Consider the following 16,468-nt stretch of genomic DNA (forward strand, 5'->3'; position numbering starts at 1 on the left):
TAATCACAGAACAAGCTGTGACAATTTTCTTTGGAACCACTTCATACCATAGCATATTGATTATTTTTGTAATTAACCACTTTAAACCATAGAATATAAATTGTTTGTAATGTCCATCCATCACCTATACCCGTTTAATCCTGAACAGGGTCACAGGAGCCTATCCCAGCTCACTTCGAACAGGTCGCCAGCCTATCACAGGGCTAACACCTATAAATAGACAGAAACATCACACGCTCATTCACCCCTGAAGGGGGGATTTTTGTAGAATCCCCCATTAACCTGTCACGCATGTCTCTGGACAGGGAGAACATGCAAACGCCACACAGAAAGGCCCTAAGCCGAGATCGAACCCAGAACCCCCTGCGCTGTGAGGCGACAGTGCTAACCACTATTTGGCAATGTATAATCTTTAAATAAACCTCGCATATAAACTTAACTTATACCGCTACACAACACCAAAGTACAACGAATTTGAAATCTTGACACAGACAACATAGAAGCACCACAGCTGAAAATAAGCAAACTAGGCCTACATACATCTGGAATATTTACCAATTTCTGGACTTCACATCTATGACAACAAAAAGTTACATTACTGTGCACAAACTTTGAGCAATGAGATACACGAAGGTCTCCTAATGTCTCCTTTTTGTGGGCATGGGTTAAAAAAAAAAAAAAAAAGATTTCTAACAAGGTAATCATAATATAATCAACCTTTACGCGAGTAAACACACACAGAAACACTTTAATTGATGTAGTAGCCACTCAGGTGAGAGATAAAGGAGTATTGTCATGGATGCAGCTCCCTGCAATACAGACTTTAGCTTATACGAGTTATTAATACTCAACAGAGACATTAGGATTTAGCTCTAGTACACTTTGCATCTGTTTAACACTGGCCTCACAAACAGAGCTGAAACTGCAGTCTGTGGTTGGATTTATCATCAGGTTATAATATGTAGGCTAATGTGGAAAAAGGTGTTCCTAGATAATAGTGCTTTTCCAAAAATAATAGAACATGTAGTGCCGCTTGCTGCTGTGAAAAAGGTGTAGGGTCACGTAAAGAGTAAAAGGTGCCACAGCTTGTAGCACATTTGTCTCTCTGCCGTGGCTGCACGTTATGGTGCTATATCACATCTTTGAATATCATTTGAATAGCTCAGTTAGAAAAGAACACGTGAGGTTGTTTCTTTGTGTCCTCAACTGGAAAAGCAGGGCCATGTTGAAAACCATAAAAAAAAAATTGCTCCCTATCTGCTCTTCATCTGATGTGTAGAACTCTTCCTGGTACAGCAGATTAAAAACCCCATCACCAAACACATTATAAGCATAAATTTGCAAGATCTCTGGAACCTTAGAAGAAAATAATGACTGATGGGTTGGAAAACAATTTACTGTTAGATTTGTAAAACTGATTTCACTGGAAATAGAATAAGCAATATGCATTTCCAATATATTGTCTTAAAGTGACATAAGGAAACCAAGAGGTTCATGATGCCAAATCATCCGTGTTTAAAAACTGGCACACAAGTGCATCAGTCCAAATACATATTAATTATGTAACATGTTTCATGACAAGACAATGCAAACAACAAATAGTTTCAACAGAGAGCAGTGGAAGGTTTCAAACAGGATATAAATAATATGCAAAGTACATAGAGGGTGAAGTAATAATCTTAAATATGGAGAACTTGAACTCATTCTTAAATTAATAGTCCTTACCATGCTATACAGACCAAAGTCTGTACAATTAAAATGTATTTAAATTCAAATTAACAATTATTATTCAAATCAATCATTTATTGTAATATTGAATCCATAATATTGAATTTCCAAACACATTGTTTATGTCAGGAGTTCTTGTTTAATTGTATTTGTTGAAAAAACAAACAATATGCCACTAAGAAGAATTTACTATTTTCAGTTAAGACTGTGGTTGTTATGGTAATAGCAGTTCCTGTTAGATGCCTCCTAATAAGTGGATGTGAAAATAACACCCTAGTATTAAAACTAAAATGACCCACTTTTGACATAGAGAGTTCAACAGTGACTCATTGACTTCAAAAACAAAGACAGATCGAATTTGTCACCAACTCCACACAGCTCCCACAGTAAAAATAGGCTATTGTAAGTTAACATGATGTGTGGACAGCAAATTTAGTGAGACAGACTATCAATTTGACTGAACTCCGAAATGCTTCTTACATGACTGGGTATACCTCACTCTGTAATTGTTGAAAATAGTTTTGTTTATTTTTGACTGGTCATGCATTGATTAAGCTCCAGCAGGACACAGCATTGTCCACTGTATTTTAGTCTGACACGCAAGTTGGTATTGCGTCTGTTCTAGCAAAAATCTGCGTGTAATAATCCTACTTCTAATCAACAGATGTGAACCAACAACGTATAATCGCTCAAAACCACAAACATGAACAAATATAAAGAGTGAGAAAGCTGAAACAGCTGAGACATGTAGTGCCAGGCAGTGCAACAACTGCAAACAACATTTGACTGTGTTTACTTTAGGTTTCGATCGCTACTTATTATTTGAGTATTGGCTTTGTTCAGTGGGATGTGTTGACACGGCACAATGTGCTGCATTGAACCACAATGTATTAAGACACAATACAACCACAACAAAAATACATCATTTAGCCTCAACACTAACAGTTACAAATTTGAAATGTTACAAAGGTTATGTTTTATTCCATGATTATTGTCATCTTCCTCTTGGTCTACTGCATGCTAAGGCTACGTCTACATGGGACACTCGAGAGGCCTAATTCATCCTGTGTGTACTGCATCTTAAAACTAGTATTGGAGCTTAATAACATTTAATCATAACGTTTATCATTTGCAAGTAACTGAACTCATACAAAAAAATAAGTCAAAGATTCCCTTTGCATGACTGATCAGCTTTTAGGCCAGAAGCCAGAAATACTACAGTTTCGGTAGTGGCTACTAAATTAATGACCAATCAATTTTTGTAGTCAAATCTTTGGGTTTTTCTTGAGTTATACTGGAGTGTTTTACCTTTTTGAGAGTCTTGACACTATTCAAATGAAGAATGAAGAACTCGGAAACATCACTTAGTGGTCCCGGCTCAGAGACATGTCCAACCTGTGACGAGGGTTCGTGAATAGACGCGACTTGGTTGTAAAGGTTTTCAGGTCAAAACGGCGGACAAGTGGCGCCTCAAGGAAAAGTTCAAGCAGCTGACATCCTAACGTTGTTTGCAAAACCGATTACAGCCAGCCATCACACCGACAGCCCACCAAACCCCAAGAATCGAATGATTTAGATTCAAATCAAATGAAATGGGATAGACACACATTACGCAGTATCACTGTTTAAATTGTAAGGACATTCGGAACAAATCAACCATAGAATTACACCTGGTCTTCCCAAAAAGTAAATCATGATGTATTTTTATGCACATAGCTGGCAGCTAATCTGTGACATATTCTTGCTGTCGGGTTCGAGCTTGTTAAGTGATGTTAAGATGTGGTGGCAGGTTGCTGTGGCAGGCTTTGTACAAAACTCTGCCGAGGAGAAACCGCTCATTCTGCAACTGGAACCACTATAAACAACACCACATGCATACTTGTGTCCTCGCAACAAACCTCAAGTGTTTCTAAACTAGAAAGGTTCAGTCCACCAGCTCGCTGGTTGAAAAACTTCTCGGCCGTACCCGTGTTTTGAAGTTACGTTAAGGTTGAGGTTCTGACTGGCCTACTTTGAATAAGATTTATATTCATATTTTACAGAAATTTCTCAAGCGTGAATCACAAGGAGGTTTTTTTTGCAACTGATATAAACTAACTATGAACACTTTTTTTTTGTATTCTTCAATTAAATATCCCTTTGCTTTGGCCACATTTTCAGTCGTCAAAGGTTTCTTGCTACAGAATTCTAAATCAGATCAAATTCATAGTTTCCATCAAAATGAACTCCCCAGCTGATTGGCTTTTAACAAAAAAAAAAAAAACAGCTCTACAGACCCAAATACCACCTAAAGAAATGATAACGTAATATAAAATAATGCGCAGGTTTATCCGTTGTGGTAAAAAGATGTTAAACAATCCAATCCTCCTCAGTGGGTCTGGAGATGCATCATCCTCTTCCTGGTTATCATAACTTAAGGATGATATCAGAGAGCATAACCGGTGACATGACAGGGACACATTAAATACGAACCTGCAAGCCATCATGTATAAAAAGGCCTTTTTAGTCAGTTTGAAAGGAATACAGTTCTAAGTAAATGGAAATGACCTTGGTAGTTGTGTCATTTCACTTTTAATTAATTAACCAAAGACCTTCCTCAGAAACCTGCCAAAACATCCAGAAATGGTTTTAATTGCCAAATATACTTAGTGGGTATATTATTTACAGTACTTGTCTCTTTGTCACATGTCCATTTCTTTAGTGGTGGATGATAGGCTCAGAATTTGCAATAAAATTGCACAAATTTATGGATTCATTCGCGTCAAACAAGGTTTGTCGGGTATTGTGCTGAATGTTTTCCGTACTCCCTTTCTTGCCAGGTGAGAATATCTGAATGCAACAGCTCTCATGGGCTCTTATTGCTAAACAGGTTTATCATGGCTGCAGTCAGCCCTTTCTCAACAGATTAATGAGCCAGTATAACTATAACCATATTAACATGGTTTCAGAGCTGCAAAAGAGACTCTGTAAAGTGGCCTGCACAGCTTCCAAATGTTAACACAGTAAAATGCCTTTTGATTGAAGTGAAAGCTCACAGCATGAATCTGTAGTTTAAAATCTGAAAATGCTGTTGAAGCAGCACTACTTGAACCTGCATGGGAACAAAATTACCAGAGAGCATTTTAAGCACCACGTTAACAAAAAATAATTCCGCTGTTCTGAAGACAAAGGGGCCTCTTGAGTAGCAGAGCTGCTGTTTTTGCATCTTCTAAATGTCTTTTAGTAAAGATCTAACGGCATGAGAAACCAATAAGAGGAGTATATTTACAGATATACTCCTTCAATGTCTCTATGTCCAAAACAACTGAACAGAGGACTATCTACGCAACCCTTAATAAACACAAATGCGTTCAAATTAAAAACAGTAAACAGAACTAAGCGCAACACACAACTGCACATGGAAGAGACATGGAAGCCAGAGCCCATCTTATCTACTTGTGTATCCTGTTTACCAAGCGGTGACGTACTACAGGATTCTGTTCGGTTTCTGTCTGGTTCGTCTTGTGTGTTTCCACAGCAAGTAACCAAAAGAACACTAAGAATAAAACATTTTCTATCAATGTCAACTTGAATGGTATTGAAGAGAGCAATGACCACAACGGGCAGCAATCCTGACTCATCTCGTGCGACATCAAATTAAAACTGGGTGATGACCAAGGGATTTTAAATTCTTACCTCTGAATTTCTTGGGTGGGTTGTTGAGGTCACCCGTGTCTGGTTGCACCACACAGCGGTCATCCACAAGCCTGAGGACACAGTCATCATCTTAAGGATTCAATCATTCACGACACAAAAGTTGTCATTATTCATACATAAACAATCAAAGTAACATTTCCTTCATAACATAATCCTCACTCTGATGAAAGTAATAATATCATAATAAGTCTGATGAAGTTCATATCAGGAAATAATAGGGAATAAAGAAAATGTAAGTGTGTTGAGTTAATTGTTTACAACGGTGTATTTAATCACAGGAAGACAAATATTTTCCAGGACAGCGATTATGGCACGTAATAACAAGAAAGTCAGAGATGTAATTAATAAGACTAATAAAGGCTGCATTACATTCAAATGTGTCACCTCCAATGTCCGATTATTATGGATGCTGACTCACTGGCGTGTCATACATGGACACTTGAATCACGTTAACCCCTGACTTTAACCCTTGCAAGGTTAAAAGAGGGTCACCCGGCAACAAAAATGTTATTATCTGGTTCAATTTACGCCGCGACACAAAATCCTCCTACATTGCGTCGTGCTGACCGATGAAACGTGTGCACCACTGTGGAATGTGTACACGACTACGTCCATCCAGCCGTCATCTATACTGAACAAGGGTCACGGGGGGGCTGGAGCCAAACCTGGATGACTTTGGGGAAAGGTAGGGTACGCCATGGACAGATCACCAGTCCGTCACAGGGCCCCCACAGAAAAACAGCTCTCTCACACACACACACACACACACACACACACACACACACACACACACACACACACACACAAAACTACACAACTACAGCCAATCACCAATTTACCGAGCAAGCATGTCTTTGTATGGCGGCAGGAAGCCAGAGCACCCAGGGAGAACCCACGCAGACACAAAGAGAACCTGCAAATTCCACACAGACAAATTCCAGCCGACCAGCAGCGTCAAGCCCATACCACATAAATGCTGTATTTCTACTGTTTACCTCCGAGTCGCAGTGACAGAGATGAAGTAGTTGGAGATGTGGTAACTTTCCAGAATTTCAACATTCTTTCTCCGAGTCTTAAAAACCTGCCGTGCAGTATTTTGGCATATGAATACCACTCAGATTGACTGTTATTTTAATCAAACTGGACTTTCTGGATCCTGTTTCATTGTCTTATCAACAACACATATCAAAAAAATAAAAATAAAAAAACAGACAAAAGACATAAGAATAAACACTATCCATCTGAAATGGAACAAAAGAATACAAATATCTAGTTCAAATGAAATAAAAGTAAAGACAAAATCTAAAAGGCGTCGTTGTCAAAATGATCTGGATAAGACATTTAAAAACAAAACAAACTTACACTATTTCCCACAACCTTTAGAACTGACTTAAATTCCCCAACAGTAAAGTAAACACTGAATAACACACACTGATTTAAACTTGATCTAATCTTTAGTATTTGTATCATCACATTGGCGACGCAAGGATACAATTTCAACATTCGAAATAAGAGTTTACAAGTACTCATCCAACCGCGGAGTTCGAAGCACCGGAATGTCTTTGAGCAGCTTAAACGGTCTAAACTCCTACAATCCCAATTGTGCAAAACCACCACACTTTAGAACGCAAAGAAAATTTGCGAAAACGTTCATGAAGCTTAAAATGACATGAAAGGTTTCTAATTGGCCCACCGCACTTTGCACCATTAGTCCGTCTTGTATTGATATTGTTCTAAACAATATTCAAAATATGTTGATAGAACCCCTTTTTAACTCAATAGGAGTGCAAAATAGAGAAAATACGGGAGGGGGGGAGGGAAGGGGGGGGGGACCCCCTGGGGATACTATGAGACAGTGGATCGGCACAAATAAAACACTTCTGTAGGAAGCTCAAGCTGGTCCGGTCTGTAGCATCTTTTTATAGCTCATGCAGTATACACCGCGACGCAGGAGTACTCTGACGATGAAGGAAGAAGTCACATGTTGTCAGAGTCTTCTCTTTGGGAACGAAGAGCCGGAGCCCTGATCACACCGATGCACTGATGGGCCGAGGTCCAAAAAGAACAGGAGTTTTAAGAGTCATTGTCATCCAAGGTCAGGAAGAAACCTGCATTTGCATTCTGGGATGAAGCGTCACGGCTGTATCGAGACGTTGGTTGCCACCCTCTCTGTGCCTGCAAGTGGTCCAGATGGCTGCGACCATCTCTCAGGGGTCACATTCAGCATGCTGACAGCAAAAGCAACATCTAATACAATAATGCTATTAATAGCCACATCCTCTCAGCTCTTCTCTTTAACGGGGCGCGCTCACGGCAGCGGCGGGGGGTTGATTACGAGGCAAAACAACTCAAGATGGTAAATTTGACAAATGAGCTCTGTCAAGTTGGCGGTCTTCAAAGCTGGGCGCACATTTGTTGCCACGGTGGGTGACGCGCAACACTAAACGGTGGAAGATCACGGTCTCTGAAAGCTGGCAGGGAGGAAGGCCCGCTACGGCCTCTGGTGAGGGGCAAATACAATGGTGGCAAAGCAAGAGGAGGAAGATTGCAGCACTTAGAAAGGGAAAGGGAGGACAGGACAATACAGATGTTGTGCTCATTCTCACCCCGGGGGAAGAAAATAGAAAGGAGGCAGGGGAGAGAGACGGGCTAAGTCTGGAGGACAGAATGCCAGATATGCTGGACATAGACATCAATGATTCCCCCCCCCCCACCCCTCCTGTTCTTCTTCTTTTAGCCCTCTGTTATTTCTGTGACCGTCCACAATATGTCAAGATTTGCTCAATGTTCGCATAATGAGAAGCACTTTCAATTCATCGCCTACAATTAGGGAGGAGGGGAGACATCAACTGCTTAAATACATGGCGCTCAGCGTGTCGCCAGAAGAGACAAGGTAATTCAGGGCACATAATTAAAATAGGAAAGCAGCAAAATCAAGATTCCAGCACTTTTTTAATAAGAACATTTGGCAGACACTGTTTTACAGAGGGACTTGGTATTTGGGCAGTGTACTGGCAAGACAATACGCATCATAATAAAGGAGTTACGATTCAATATATTGCGATGCATCGCAACGTTTTCCATTTCATTTTAGGGTAGTATATGCTGTTTCCTATCACAGTATACACTACAACTGCACTATCAATCGTATTCAAAATGCAATCTCAAGTCTACCTCAATATGATCACATTTCAAATGACAACAATTCTGCTCGATCAAAACAAGCCGTCTCCTTCAACAGATGACAACCCATTGTGACACCACGTTATACAGAGCAGCAGAAAACGGCAGTAAGGAAAATAAACCCCGTGAAAAAATACTTTAGAATAATTGTGTAAGTAAGAGAAGACAAGAGACTGAGGTTTTTACGTTCAATGTCAGATGCATGAAGCTGCTGCATTTAAGTTTAAACAATAGCGTTCCCTTTCTGTTGTCCAAAGTTGATGTGCGGGTCCTGTATGAAGCACCATCATGTTTTCTGTAGGGTTTCATTGGTCACAACGCACCAGAGTTTATGACAATCAATATAGTATTACAAAACATAATGTCACGATACTTAGGTGTATAGATATTTTCCTTACGCCCCATCGTTGTAGCCTGCTGTGTATTTATAAATAAGACAAAACCATTAAATAAAAGAAAAACTATTCATTTAACTGCAAACAATCGTCCCAATGATGAGGTGGCTATAACTGCAAGAAGAACAACGTCCTTAAATTTAAAGTTGGTAAAACTAGCTGTTCCTGGTTCTCTCGTGAAACCCTTAATGTAAAAGGATTTTTTTTCGGGCAGGTTGCATACCGTACTTGGAGCTGCTACATGTGTTGAATATGATTTTCTCATTTACAAAATGTACCCAAAGAAAGTTATCAATCCTGCAACCAAAGTATAACAGACATATTGTAGGTTCTGCTTATTACTTTACTATTACTTGAGCTTAAATACTTCATTGTCAAAACTAAGACAGACTAGGCTGTGTGTTGTCAAAAATAAAGTCTCAAGAGGGTTAAATCCAGATACACTGCACAGAGATGGGTCTTCAGCCTGATCGATGACAGTAAAGTATTCTGTAATGCTTAATTTCCTCTCTCAAACACACCTATTATTTCAGGTCCACCTCCATCAATGTAAACCTCAGTGGAATTTGAAACAAACTAAAAACAACTTACTTCTAAAATACTTATCTAAACTATTCCTTAGTTTCACTCAATATCAGATAAATGTTTTACCAAATACGGGTAACGCTTATGTTGACAGTAGCTGCCACCGACTAACCAGAGACATTAAATCTGTTCATTACACTACCCTCTCTCTGCACCGCCATCTCTTTGGCTCAAAACAGAACCTGTGTAAATTATGACATAGGTGTGTGTGTGTGTGTGTGTGTGTGTGTGTGTGTGTGTGTGTGTGTGTGTGTGTGTGCTTATTTTGTCGCCCGCACTGTGTAATTGTGCACATTGCAACAATATTGTCGGAAGCTCCATCTATCCAGCAATCTCGCATGAAGCACGTGGAGGTAAGTTGAAAGGGGAGGTGGTGAAGGACTCATGAAAACCTACATGTATAGTAAAACAAGCAGGCTTACCCTAAAGTGCTGATAAATCCACTGGTGGAGCCCTCTGCATAAAGGGAACAGATGTCCCCAATATGGAGGAAACTGGACATTTTGTCCGACATGGTTCGTCACGGTTGACCTCACCTGCAAAAGATTGACATAAGTCTTTAAAGCATCGCGTCATCGGCAGAGCACAAGCAAATCACATCGTGAAGTATTTGATCCAAGTTGCCCTAAAATGACAAGTTGATCAACAGAAAATGTAGCAATTTTGAAATGCATTATGTTTAATATAAATGATAAATGTTTAACAGTCAGGTGATTCAACGAAAAAAAAAATATCGTAAACAAAAGAGGTTATGATCACCCAGATGAATCACTTTTTATGTTATTTCCTTGGCAACTTACTGCTAGTTTGTGTCCAGCTCAGTCCAGACAGGCAGATTTTTTTTTTTTTAGCCCATCCTCAGAGCACCACCTACTGTAAGATCAACAGTATCAGCTCATCTAAAGTTAGCATTATTTACTTTAACCATATATATAACTGAGTTTTAAACCGAAATAACTCCCCTCTATGAGTGCATCCATTGCATTGTATTAACGAGGCTCATCTTTTTCTCAATTTAAAACATAGACATAAACTGCTTAATTGCACTGCCTATTCAATGTGTGTAAAATAGTTGCAAGGAATTGTTGGAAATGAAACAATGTAAAATACCTAGAGGAGAATCAATTAAAGTTTGTGCATGTACAGTGCTATTGTTGGCTGGGTGAAACCAATACACCTTAAATTTAGGTCAGCAGTCTGTTCCCAGGTTGTGGGAATATCAGCCTTTCACACAGGATAATATAACCCAACATTAGTTCGAGGTTAACTGCTCTATGTGATCCTGTTTCAGTTGACGAGCAAACAAACATTTTTAAAAACATTTTTTTTTTTAGGCTGGCACATGACATAAACTTATTGTATGTTGCACTGTGGTATCAAATGATACCAAATATAAAAGATAAATATAGTCTACGTATCTGCAATCCTGGTGGTGTGTGTGAAGCTAAAAGTCATGTTTACCCAGATTCAGACGGCTCACTCTCCAACCACGCAAACATAAACTTTGTATTTTAGTCTAATTCCAGAACATTTAAAGCAATTTAAACGTTTGGGAACTGTTTTCTGAGTTTGCCAAAAGGGACACAAACATGCTGTCTGAAATTAAATGTCAACTCGCCTCATTTTATTTTTATTTTTTTTTTAATTATTTTTTTTTTTTTTTACGCACGAGCTGCAGCAAAACAACAGAAACAAATGAGCGCGTGGGCTACTTCCTCGACAGGGATGCTTACATCTCAGTGACAAAATGAACAATGCCCTAGCTGGAAAACTACACACAGACAGGGTCTTTACCTGGCAGAAACGAGAGAAGGCGTCAAAGAGAGAAAGAAACGCAGGAGGAAGTGGGTCAACACGGGATAATTTCCACAGCGCTATCCTCGGTTAAGTCCATGGCAGTGAAACTCCAGGTAAGAGCAGCCTTGAGCGGCGTTATCTCTGACAGCTGAATGCGTCCGCGGTGACAATCCTCTTCTACCTCCTCCACATGTCACCGCGGGAACGCCCCTTTCGTTTCTATTTATACTGCGGCAGAGCACTCTGGGTAATGTAGTTCTTCGGGGGATTGAAGCTAATATTATTCGTAGATATAATTGGTAGATATTAATTTTTTTTTTTTTTTGGCCTTGCTGAGATCATTTGAACTATACAAAGGAGAGCACACACATATGGAGTAAAACATAATAAATACTGTATTTATTTTCGAGTGAAATCATAACAAACAAAGATATAATGCTCTGCATTTTTTATTTAAATCCTTAGTGGCTGACACATTAATAAAAAAAATCAGTAATGGACATGAAAATGATCCACGATCCCGTAATCCAAAATTGTTACAGTAGAACACAAACTAAGATCATATGCAGCATGCCTGGGTAAGTCCAAATAACTCCCATTGATGTGTGACATGTTGTGCACCCTAGTAAACCCTTCTGAATGATCAAATCTACGTGACTGGAGGTTTCTGTCGATGTCTACACTATTTCGTGTATGTAATGTCAAAAACAGAAGCACGTACTGGCTTACACAAGGATGGTCATGCTGTGCATGTCAAAGTGTGAAAAGACATGCGATAAAGACATCAGGCCAGTGTCCTGTCAGAAACACTGATTTGGCTATTTGCGGTCAGATTCCTGGGTTTGTCATGTATTTATTTATTTTGCAAAGAAGCATTTGATATCTTGCACCATACTAATTTTGATCCCGATGATCTTGTCCACCAGATTTCTAAACTTGTAAATTAACGCTTTGGAAACCTCAATTTCACAACTTCGAGTGAACTGGTTTATTTTCAGTTGACCCAGTAAAAGCATAGTAGGACATTTTAGCTACTGGAATTGGAACATACTTTTTTTTATACTGAAATAGTCATAAATATTGTCAGATAATAAAGTCATAAATATGAATAATTCAAACAAGCGTAGGAAGGCAGTCCCCACTGTGATCCTTGTAATAGCAGAAGATGGCTACATTTGAAAATGTGTAGAAGCTTGATTGCTTAGAATTATTCCTAATTGCAATATGAATGAGAGACAGAGTGATACGTGAAGAAAAAGAGCACTTTTATCCCCAAAATGGGCCCAGTGGCATTAACCAACCCCATCGAATAGCTCTTATTTTGGTTTCTTAGCTACAGGATCTATAGAGGTAGTGAGGGGAGGATTAAGTGCGGCCAGACAAGTGTCCATTACCAAAAAAGTGCTTTTTTTTCTCTTTCTACATTCCACATCTGCTTTTCACCACACAAAGTGAGGTCTTTGAGATGTAAATTAGTGCAGATTACCATGTTGCATAGCATTCTGAGCCCCCAAACCCTTCAACATTGATATTTTAATGCTCTGTACCCCTGATGTCAACATAAAATACAGGGCTGGCATGGAGGCACACTCATTATTGTGCATGTGATGTCATTTCCGGTGCTGACAATCATCCCTCTTATTGATTATGCAATCAGTCATTATTATCAAATTATAAAACAAAATATATCAAAAGAACATTCAAAATCACTTGTGAAAAACCGACTATGCTACTTCACTTGTTGAAGGAAGGACAGACGAAGGATGCGTTGTCTCCGAACATCATTGTCTGTGTGTCTAAATGTGATGTTGTCAAATTCATGACATCATATATGTGAGAAACTAAAAGTATTTCTAGGCTTTGGTTAAATTTGACATTAAATGAAGTTGAATACAGATCACTGAGTTCTCAGTTGTCATGGATACAGTGTACAGACGACTGGCTTCTACCACAGAGCAGAAAAAAAAGGGTTATAAATACAAAACCAGACACAACTGCTGCTGTGTTTGTGAATTACGGCAACTAAGATGTCAGAAATGTTTGATTTGTAGTTTGGTGAACATAATGTTTTGTTTATCTTTGCAGTAAGTGCTTCTTTCTAGTACCCTGCTTTAACCTGAAGAGCTCATCTGTTGTCAGAAGCCCCCCCCCCCCCCCCCCCCCCCACACACACACACACACACATGCAATGCATGAGCACAACAGAACCAGCTGTACAGATAGAAATGCAATGGAATGGGTGTGGAGACAGATTGATTTCTCGTGTGCTGTAAGGGGTCATGGACAAGAGCAGCAGTTTGGTGTCGATCGGTATTCTGACTTGTCGCTGATGTAGAAAAGATTGGGCACTTCTTACAACTGAATTTAGACTCAGAAATTGACAAGGACAACATCTGCATGCTCGAAATGCACCGGAGACAGTGGGATGGCAAAATGCAGCTACCATCTGTGTGGGAGCAGATATTGTGAGAGTCATCATTGTGCATGTGTTAGAGAGTATTCTCATGTGCAGATGCAGGCCTTCCCTCAGCAGTGATGTGTGGGCACAATGGTTGGTAGTTTTCTTGTCTGAGGTGCAGATAGTCCTCTGTGTAGGCCATGCCAGCAAAACTAACCCTCACATTCTTCAGAAATGTCCAAGTAGAGCAAAATATATTTTGGAAACAAAGCATCTCTCGTGTTTATATTATTCCTCCTGAAAGGACTGTTCAATCTTTTCATTCAGGTATTAAGTTCCAAAATCTAGATTGAACATACTTCAAAGGAGAGATGAAGGGCTCTTTAACCCCATAACTGCTGTTGTGGATCTGGGACAGCAAACCACTGAAGACATGATGCCGCTGGGAGCAAGAACTATAGATAATAGTTTATTAGCAATTTCATACTAAATGAAGAACTTCTTTAAACGTCACATCCTTAGTTCTGTACAAATTCGTTCCAAAAAATGCTCTTAACCGACTAACATGGCTTCCTAAAGATCAGAACAGGCACAGCTTGGCGAAGAGGATGACTTGTATGAACAAATGTGGCGTAAAACACACACACTGCCATCACTAACAGTGCACATAATCGTCTGGCATGGTGTGAACAGTAACAACAGTCTATACTGCCCTGCCACTTTCTCCCAGCCTTTTTCAGTCTGTGACATGTGCAGACTATGAGTGACATCACACCACTGTTGAGTCGAGTCCCTCACGGTCTTTCAGTTTACTCAGATCGAACACACACAAGTACACTCAGACAAGTGGATTGCCACGTAGCCCCTCCTGAGAACCCTTGCATCAAAGCAGGTTGCTTGAAGAAGCTTCCTCTTCCTCTTTTGCTGACTTCAGTCAACCACTGAGCACGAGGCAGGAAAGAACATGAAGCTGAACAATCATATAAGATACAAGGCTGTGTTTTAAACTTGGAGCCTTTAAGTGTATTTATGTTGGAGCTACCCACCTAAAAAATTAGAGACCCCACTTATTGCCTATAAGATAACAGGCAATGGAGAGGCACCCTAGGATGAGGTAGAGATCCACCTCACTAAAAATAAAAGACAATTATGCTGGTGTAATGGCCTGCATATCCCCAATGGGAATAGTCTGATTAGATCAGCTGCAGAGATATTCTAATTAGGCCTTGTGATTTTGTCATATAACTCATTATTAACATAGGAAAAATAAGTTCACATTTCATGCTGCATTCATGTTCAATGCATAAGTCAGAAATCCAGTCTCAGTAAAAAAGTGTGTTATAGTTGGAGTGATAATATTTAATATATATATATGATATATATATGATAATATATGTTTCAGATTTGAATTTTGTCATGCCATGGTAGAAATTTTCTAATAGCCAGCTACATTCATCTTGTCTCCTCCTCATAAACACTAGGCACAGAGCAGAGGATCACTTCACCACATCCCCTTGGTTACGGCATAATCAATATGACAGACCATGCACATATGCCAGGGAGAATTGTCTGCCAGGTGTTTGATTTGTGCAGACAGACGTGAATGGAGTTTTTGCGCCCTGTTGCTCTCAGACACTTTCCTGTTAGAACTAATCCCACCGATGGGAAACGATGTCCACGGAGACAGTGGTCTGAAGTCACCTATTTAACCTGCAGAACATGTTCTGTAAGCAGCTTTAACTGCAGGTAATCCATTAGGATCAGTGGGATGGGAGATCTCAGCCTCACTTTCACTACATGTTATAAAGTACCTGGTTACCTAATTCAGTCTGTGTGTATTTTGGAGCTCCTATAGCAAAGAGGCATGCTTTAAATTGGTATCCCATAGACTTTTTTTTCAAATGTTGAAGCTGCATTTTTAAAAATAACTTAACCTAACGTGAGGCTGGACTAGAAATGGTATTGGGACTACTATTTGCCAGTGACATGTTGCACATGGTTTAAAAATCCTGTGTAAAATCTCAAACATGATTAGTCTTAGCCTAACGCCTACAATTAGTGTCACACCAACTACATAACATGCACCACCAAGCCGAAATGGGCTCATTTGAAGTAAGATTGGGTAATTATGCCAGATCGCAGTTAAGTGATTAATTGGGAAATCTTGGGTGTGAGATTATAATAAAAGCCACCATTACTTTAAAAAGTAACTTCAATTCATCACTTCTTTAACTACCTTCTAAAGACTGCAATAAAAAGATGTGCACTTAAAAAGACGTATGTGTAGTTGAGATATATATGTGTAGGCCTGATGAGTGCCAAGAGCAGCAGTGGAGGCGGGTGCTTCCTGGACTCCAGAACTTCCTGCTGAGCCCGCTGCAGGTGTCTCGGGCCAAATTTAACTTAACATCTGTGATGGGAGGAGTCAATCTGAGAAAATGCTTTGACACCACCTTCTCTCGTCACTGAAGTGAAACTGCAAAAATACAACCCCATTATACAGCATTAGACATCAGGACATTAGAACAAGACACAATATAATGAAAAAAAACAAAACAGATCTAGTGTGCAAGAGCCACATGCAGTTTAATCGGTGGACTCTGAGTCAATATAACAGAAGCATGAATTAAACATACAGCATGTTCTTCAAAGAAACAAATTATTCTAAATTCAGTATAATATTGAT

At 39.5% G+C, this 16,468-nt stretch overlaps 1 protein-coding gene across 8 annotated transcripts in view; it reads right to left on the minus strand.

The window, feature by feature from the left end:
• Positions 1 to 11,559, minus strand: part of itpr1b (inositol 1,4,5-trisphosphate receptor, type 1b) — an 81,688-nt gene extending 70,129 nt beyond the window's left edge. For all 8 annotated transcript variants that reach the window (XM_069162656.1, XM_069162400.1, XM_069162318.1 and 5 more), the window contains exons 1-3: positions 11,382 to 11,559; positions 10,010 to 10,123; positions 5,404 to 5,474 (exon numbers count right to left, since the gene is read on the minus strand). In XM_069162656.1, coding sequence (XP_069018757.1) covers positions 5,404 to 5,474; positions 10,010 to 10,101 — 163 coding nt within the window. In that variant the 5' untranslated portion in view covers positions 10,102 to 10,123; positions 11,382 to 11,559. The remainder of the gene's footprint in view (positions 1 to 5,403; positions 5,475 to 10,009; positions 10,124 to 11,381) is intronic.
• Positions 11,560 to 16,468: the final 4,909 nt, after the last annotated feature.

Source organism: Embiotoca jacksoni, unplaced genomic scaffold (genome assembly GCF_022577435.1).
Source record: "Embiotoca jacksoni isolate LCO1_2020_lvr unplaced genomic scaffold, fEmbJac1.0.p SCAF_1, whole genome shotgun sequence".
Classification (NCBI taxonomy): domain Eukaryota; kingdom Metazoa; phylum Chordata; class Actinopteri; family Embiotocidae; genus Embiotoca; species Embiotoca jacksoni.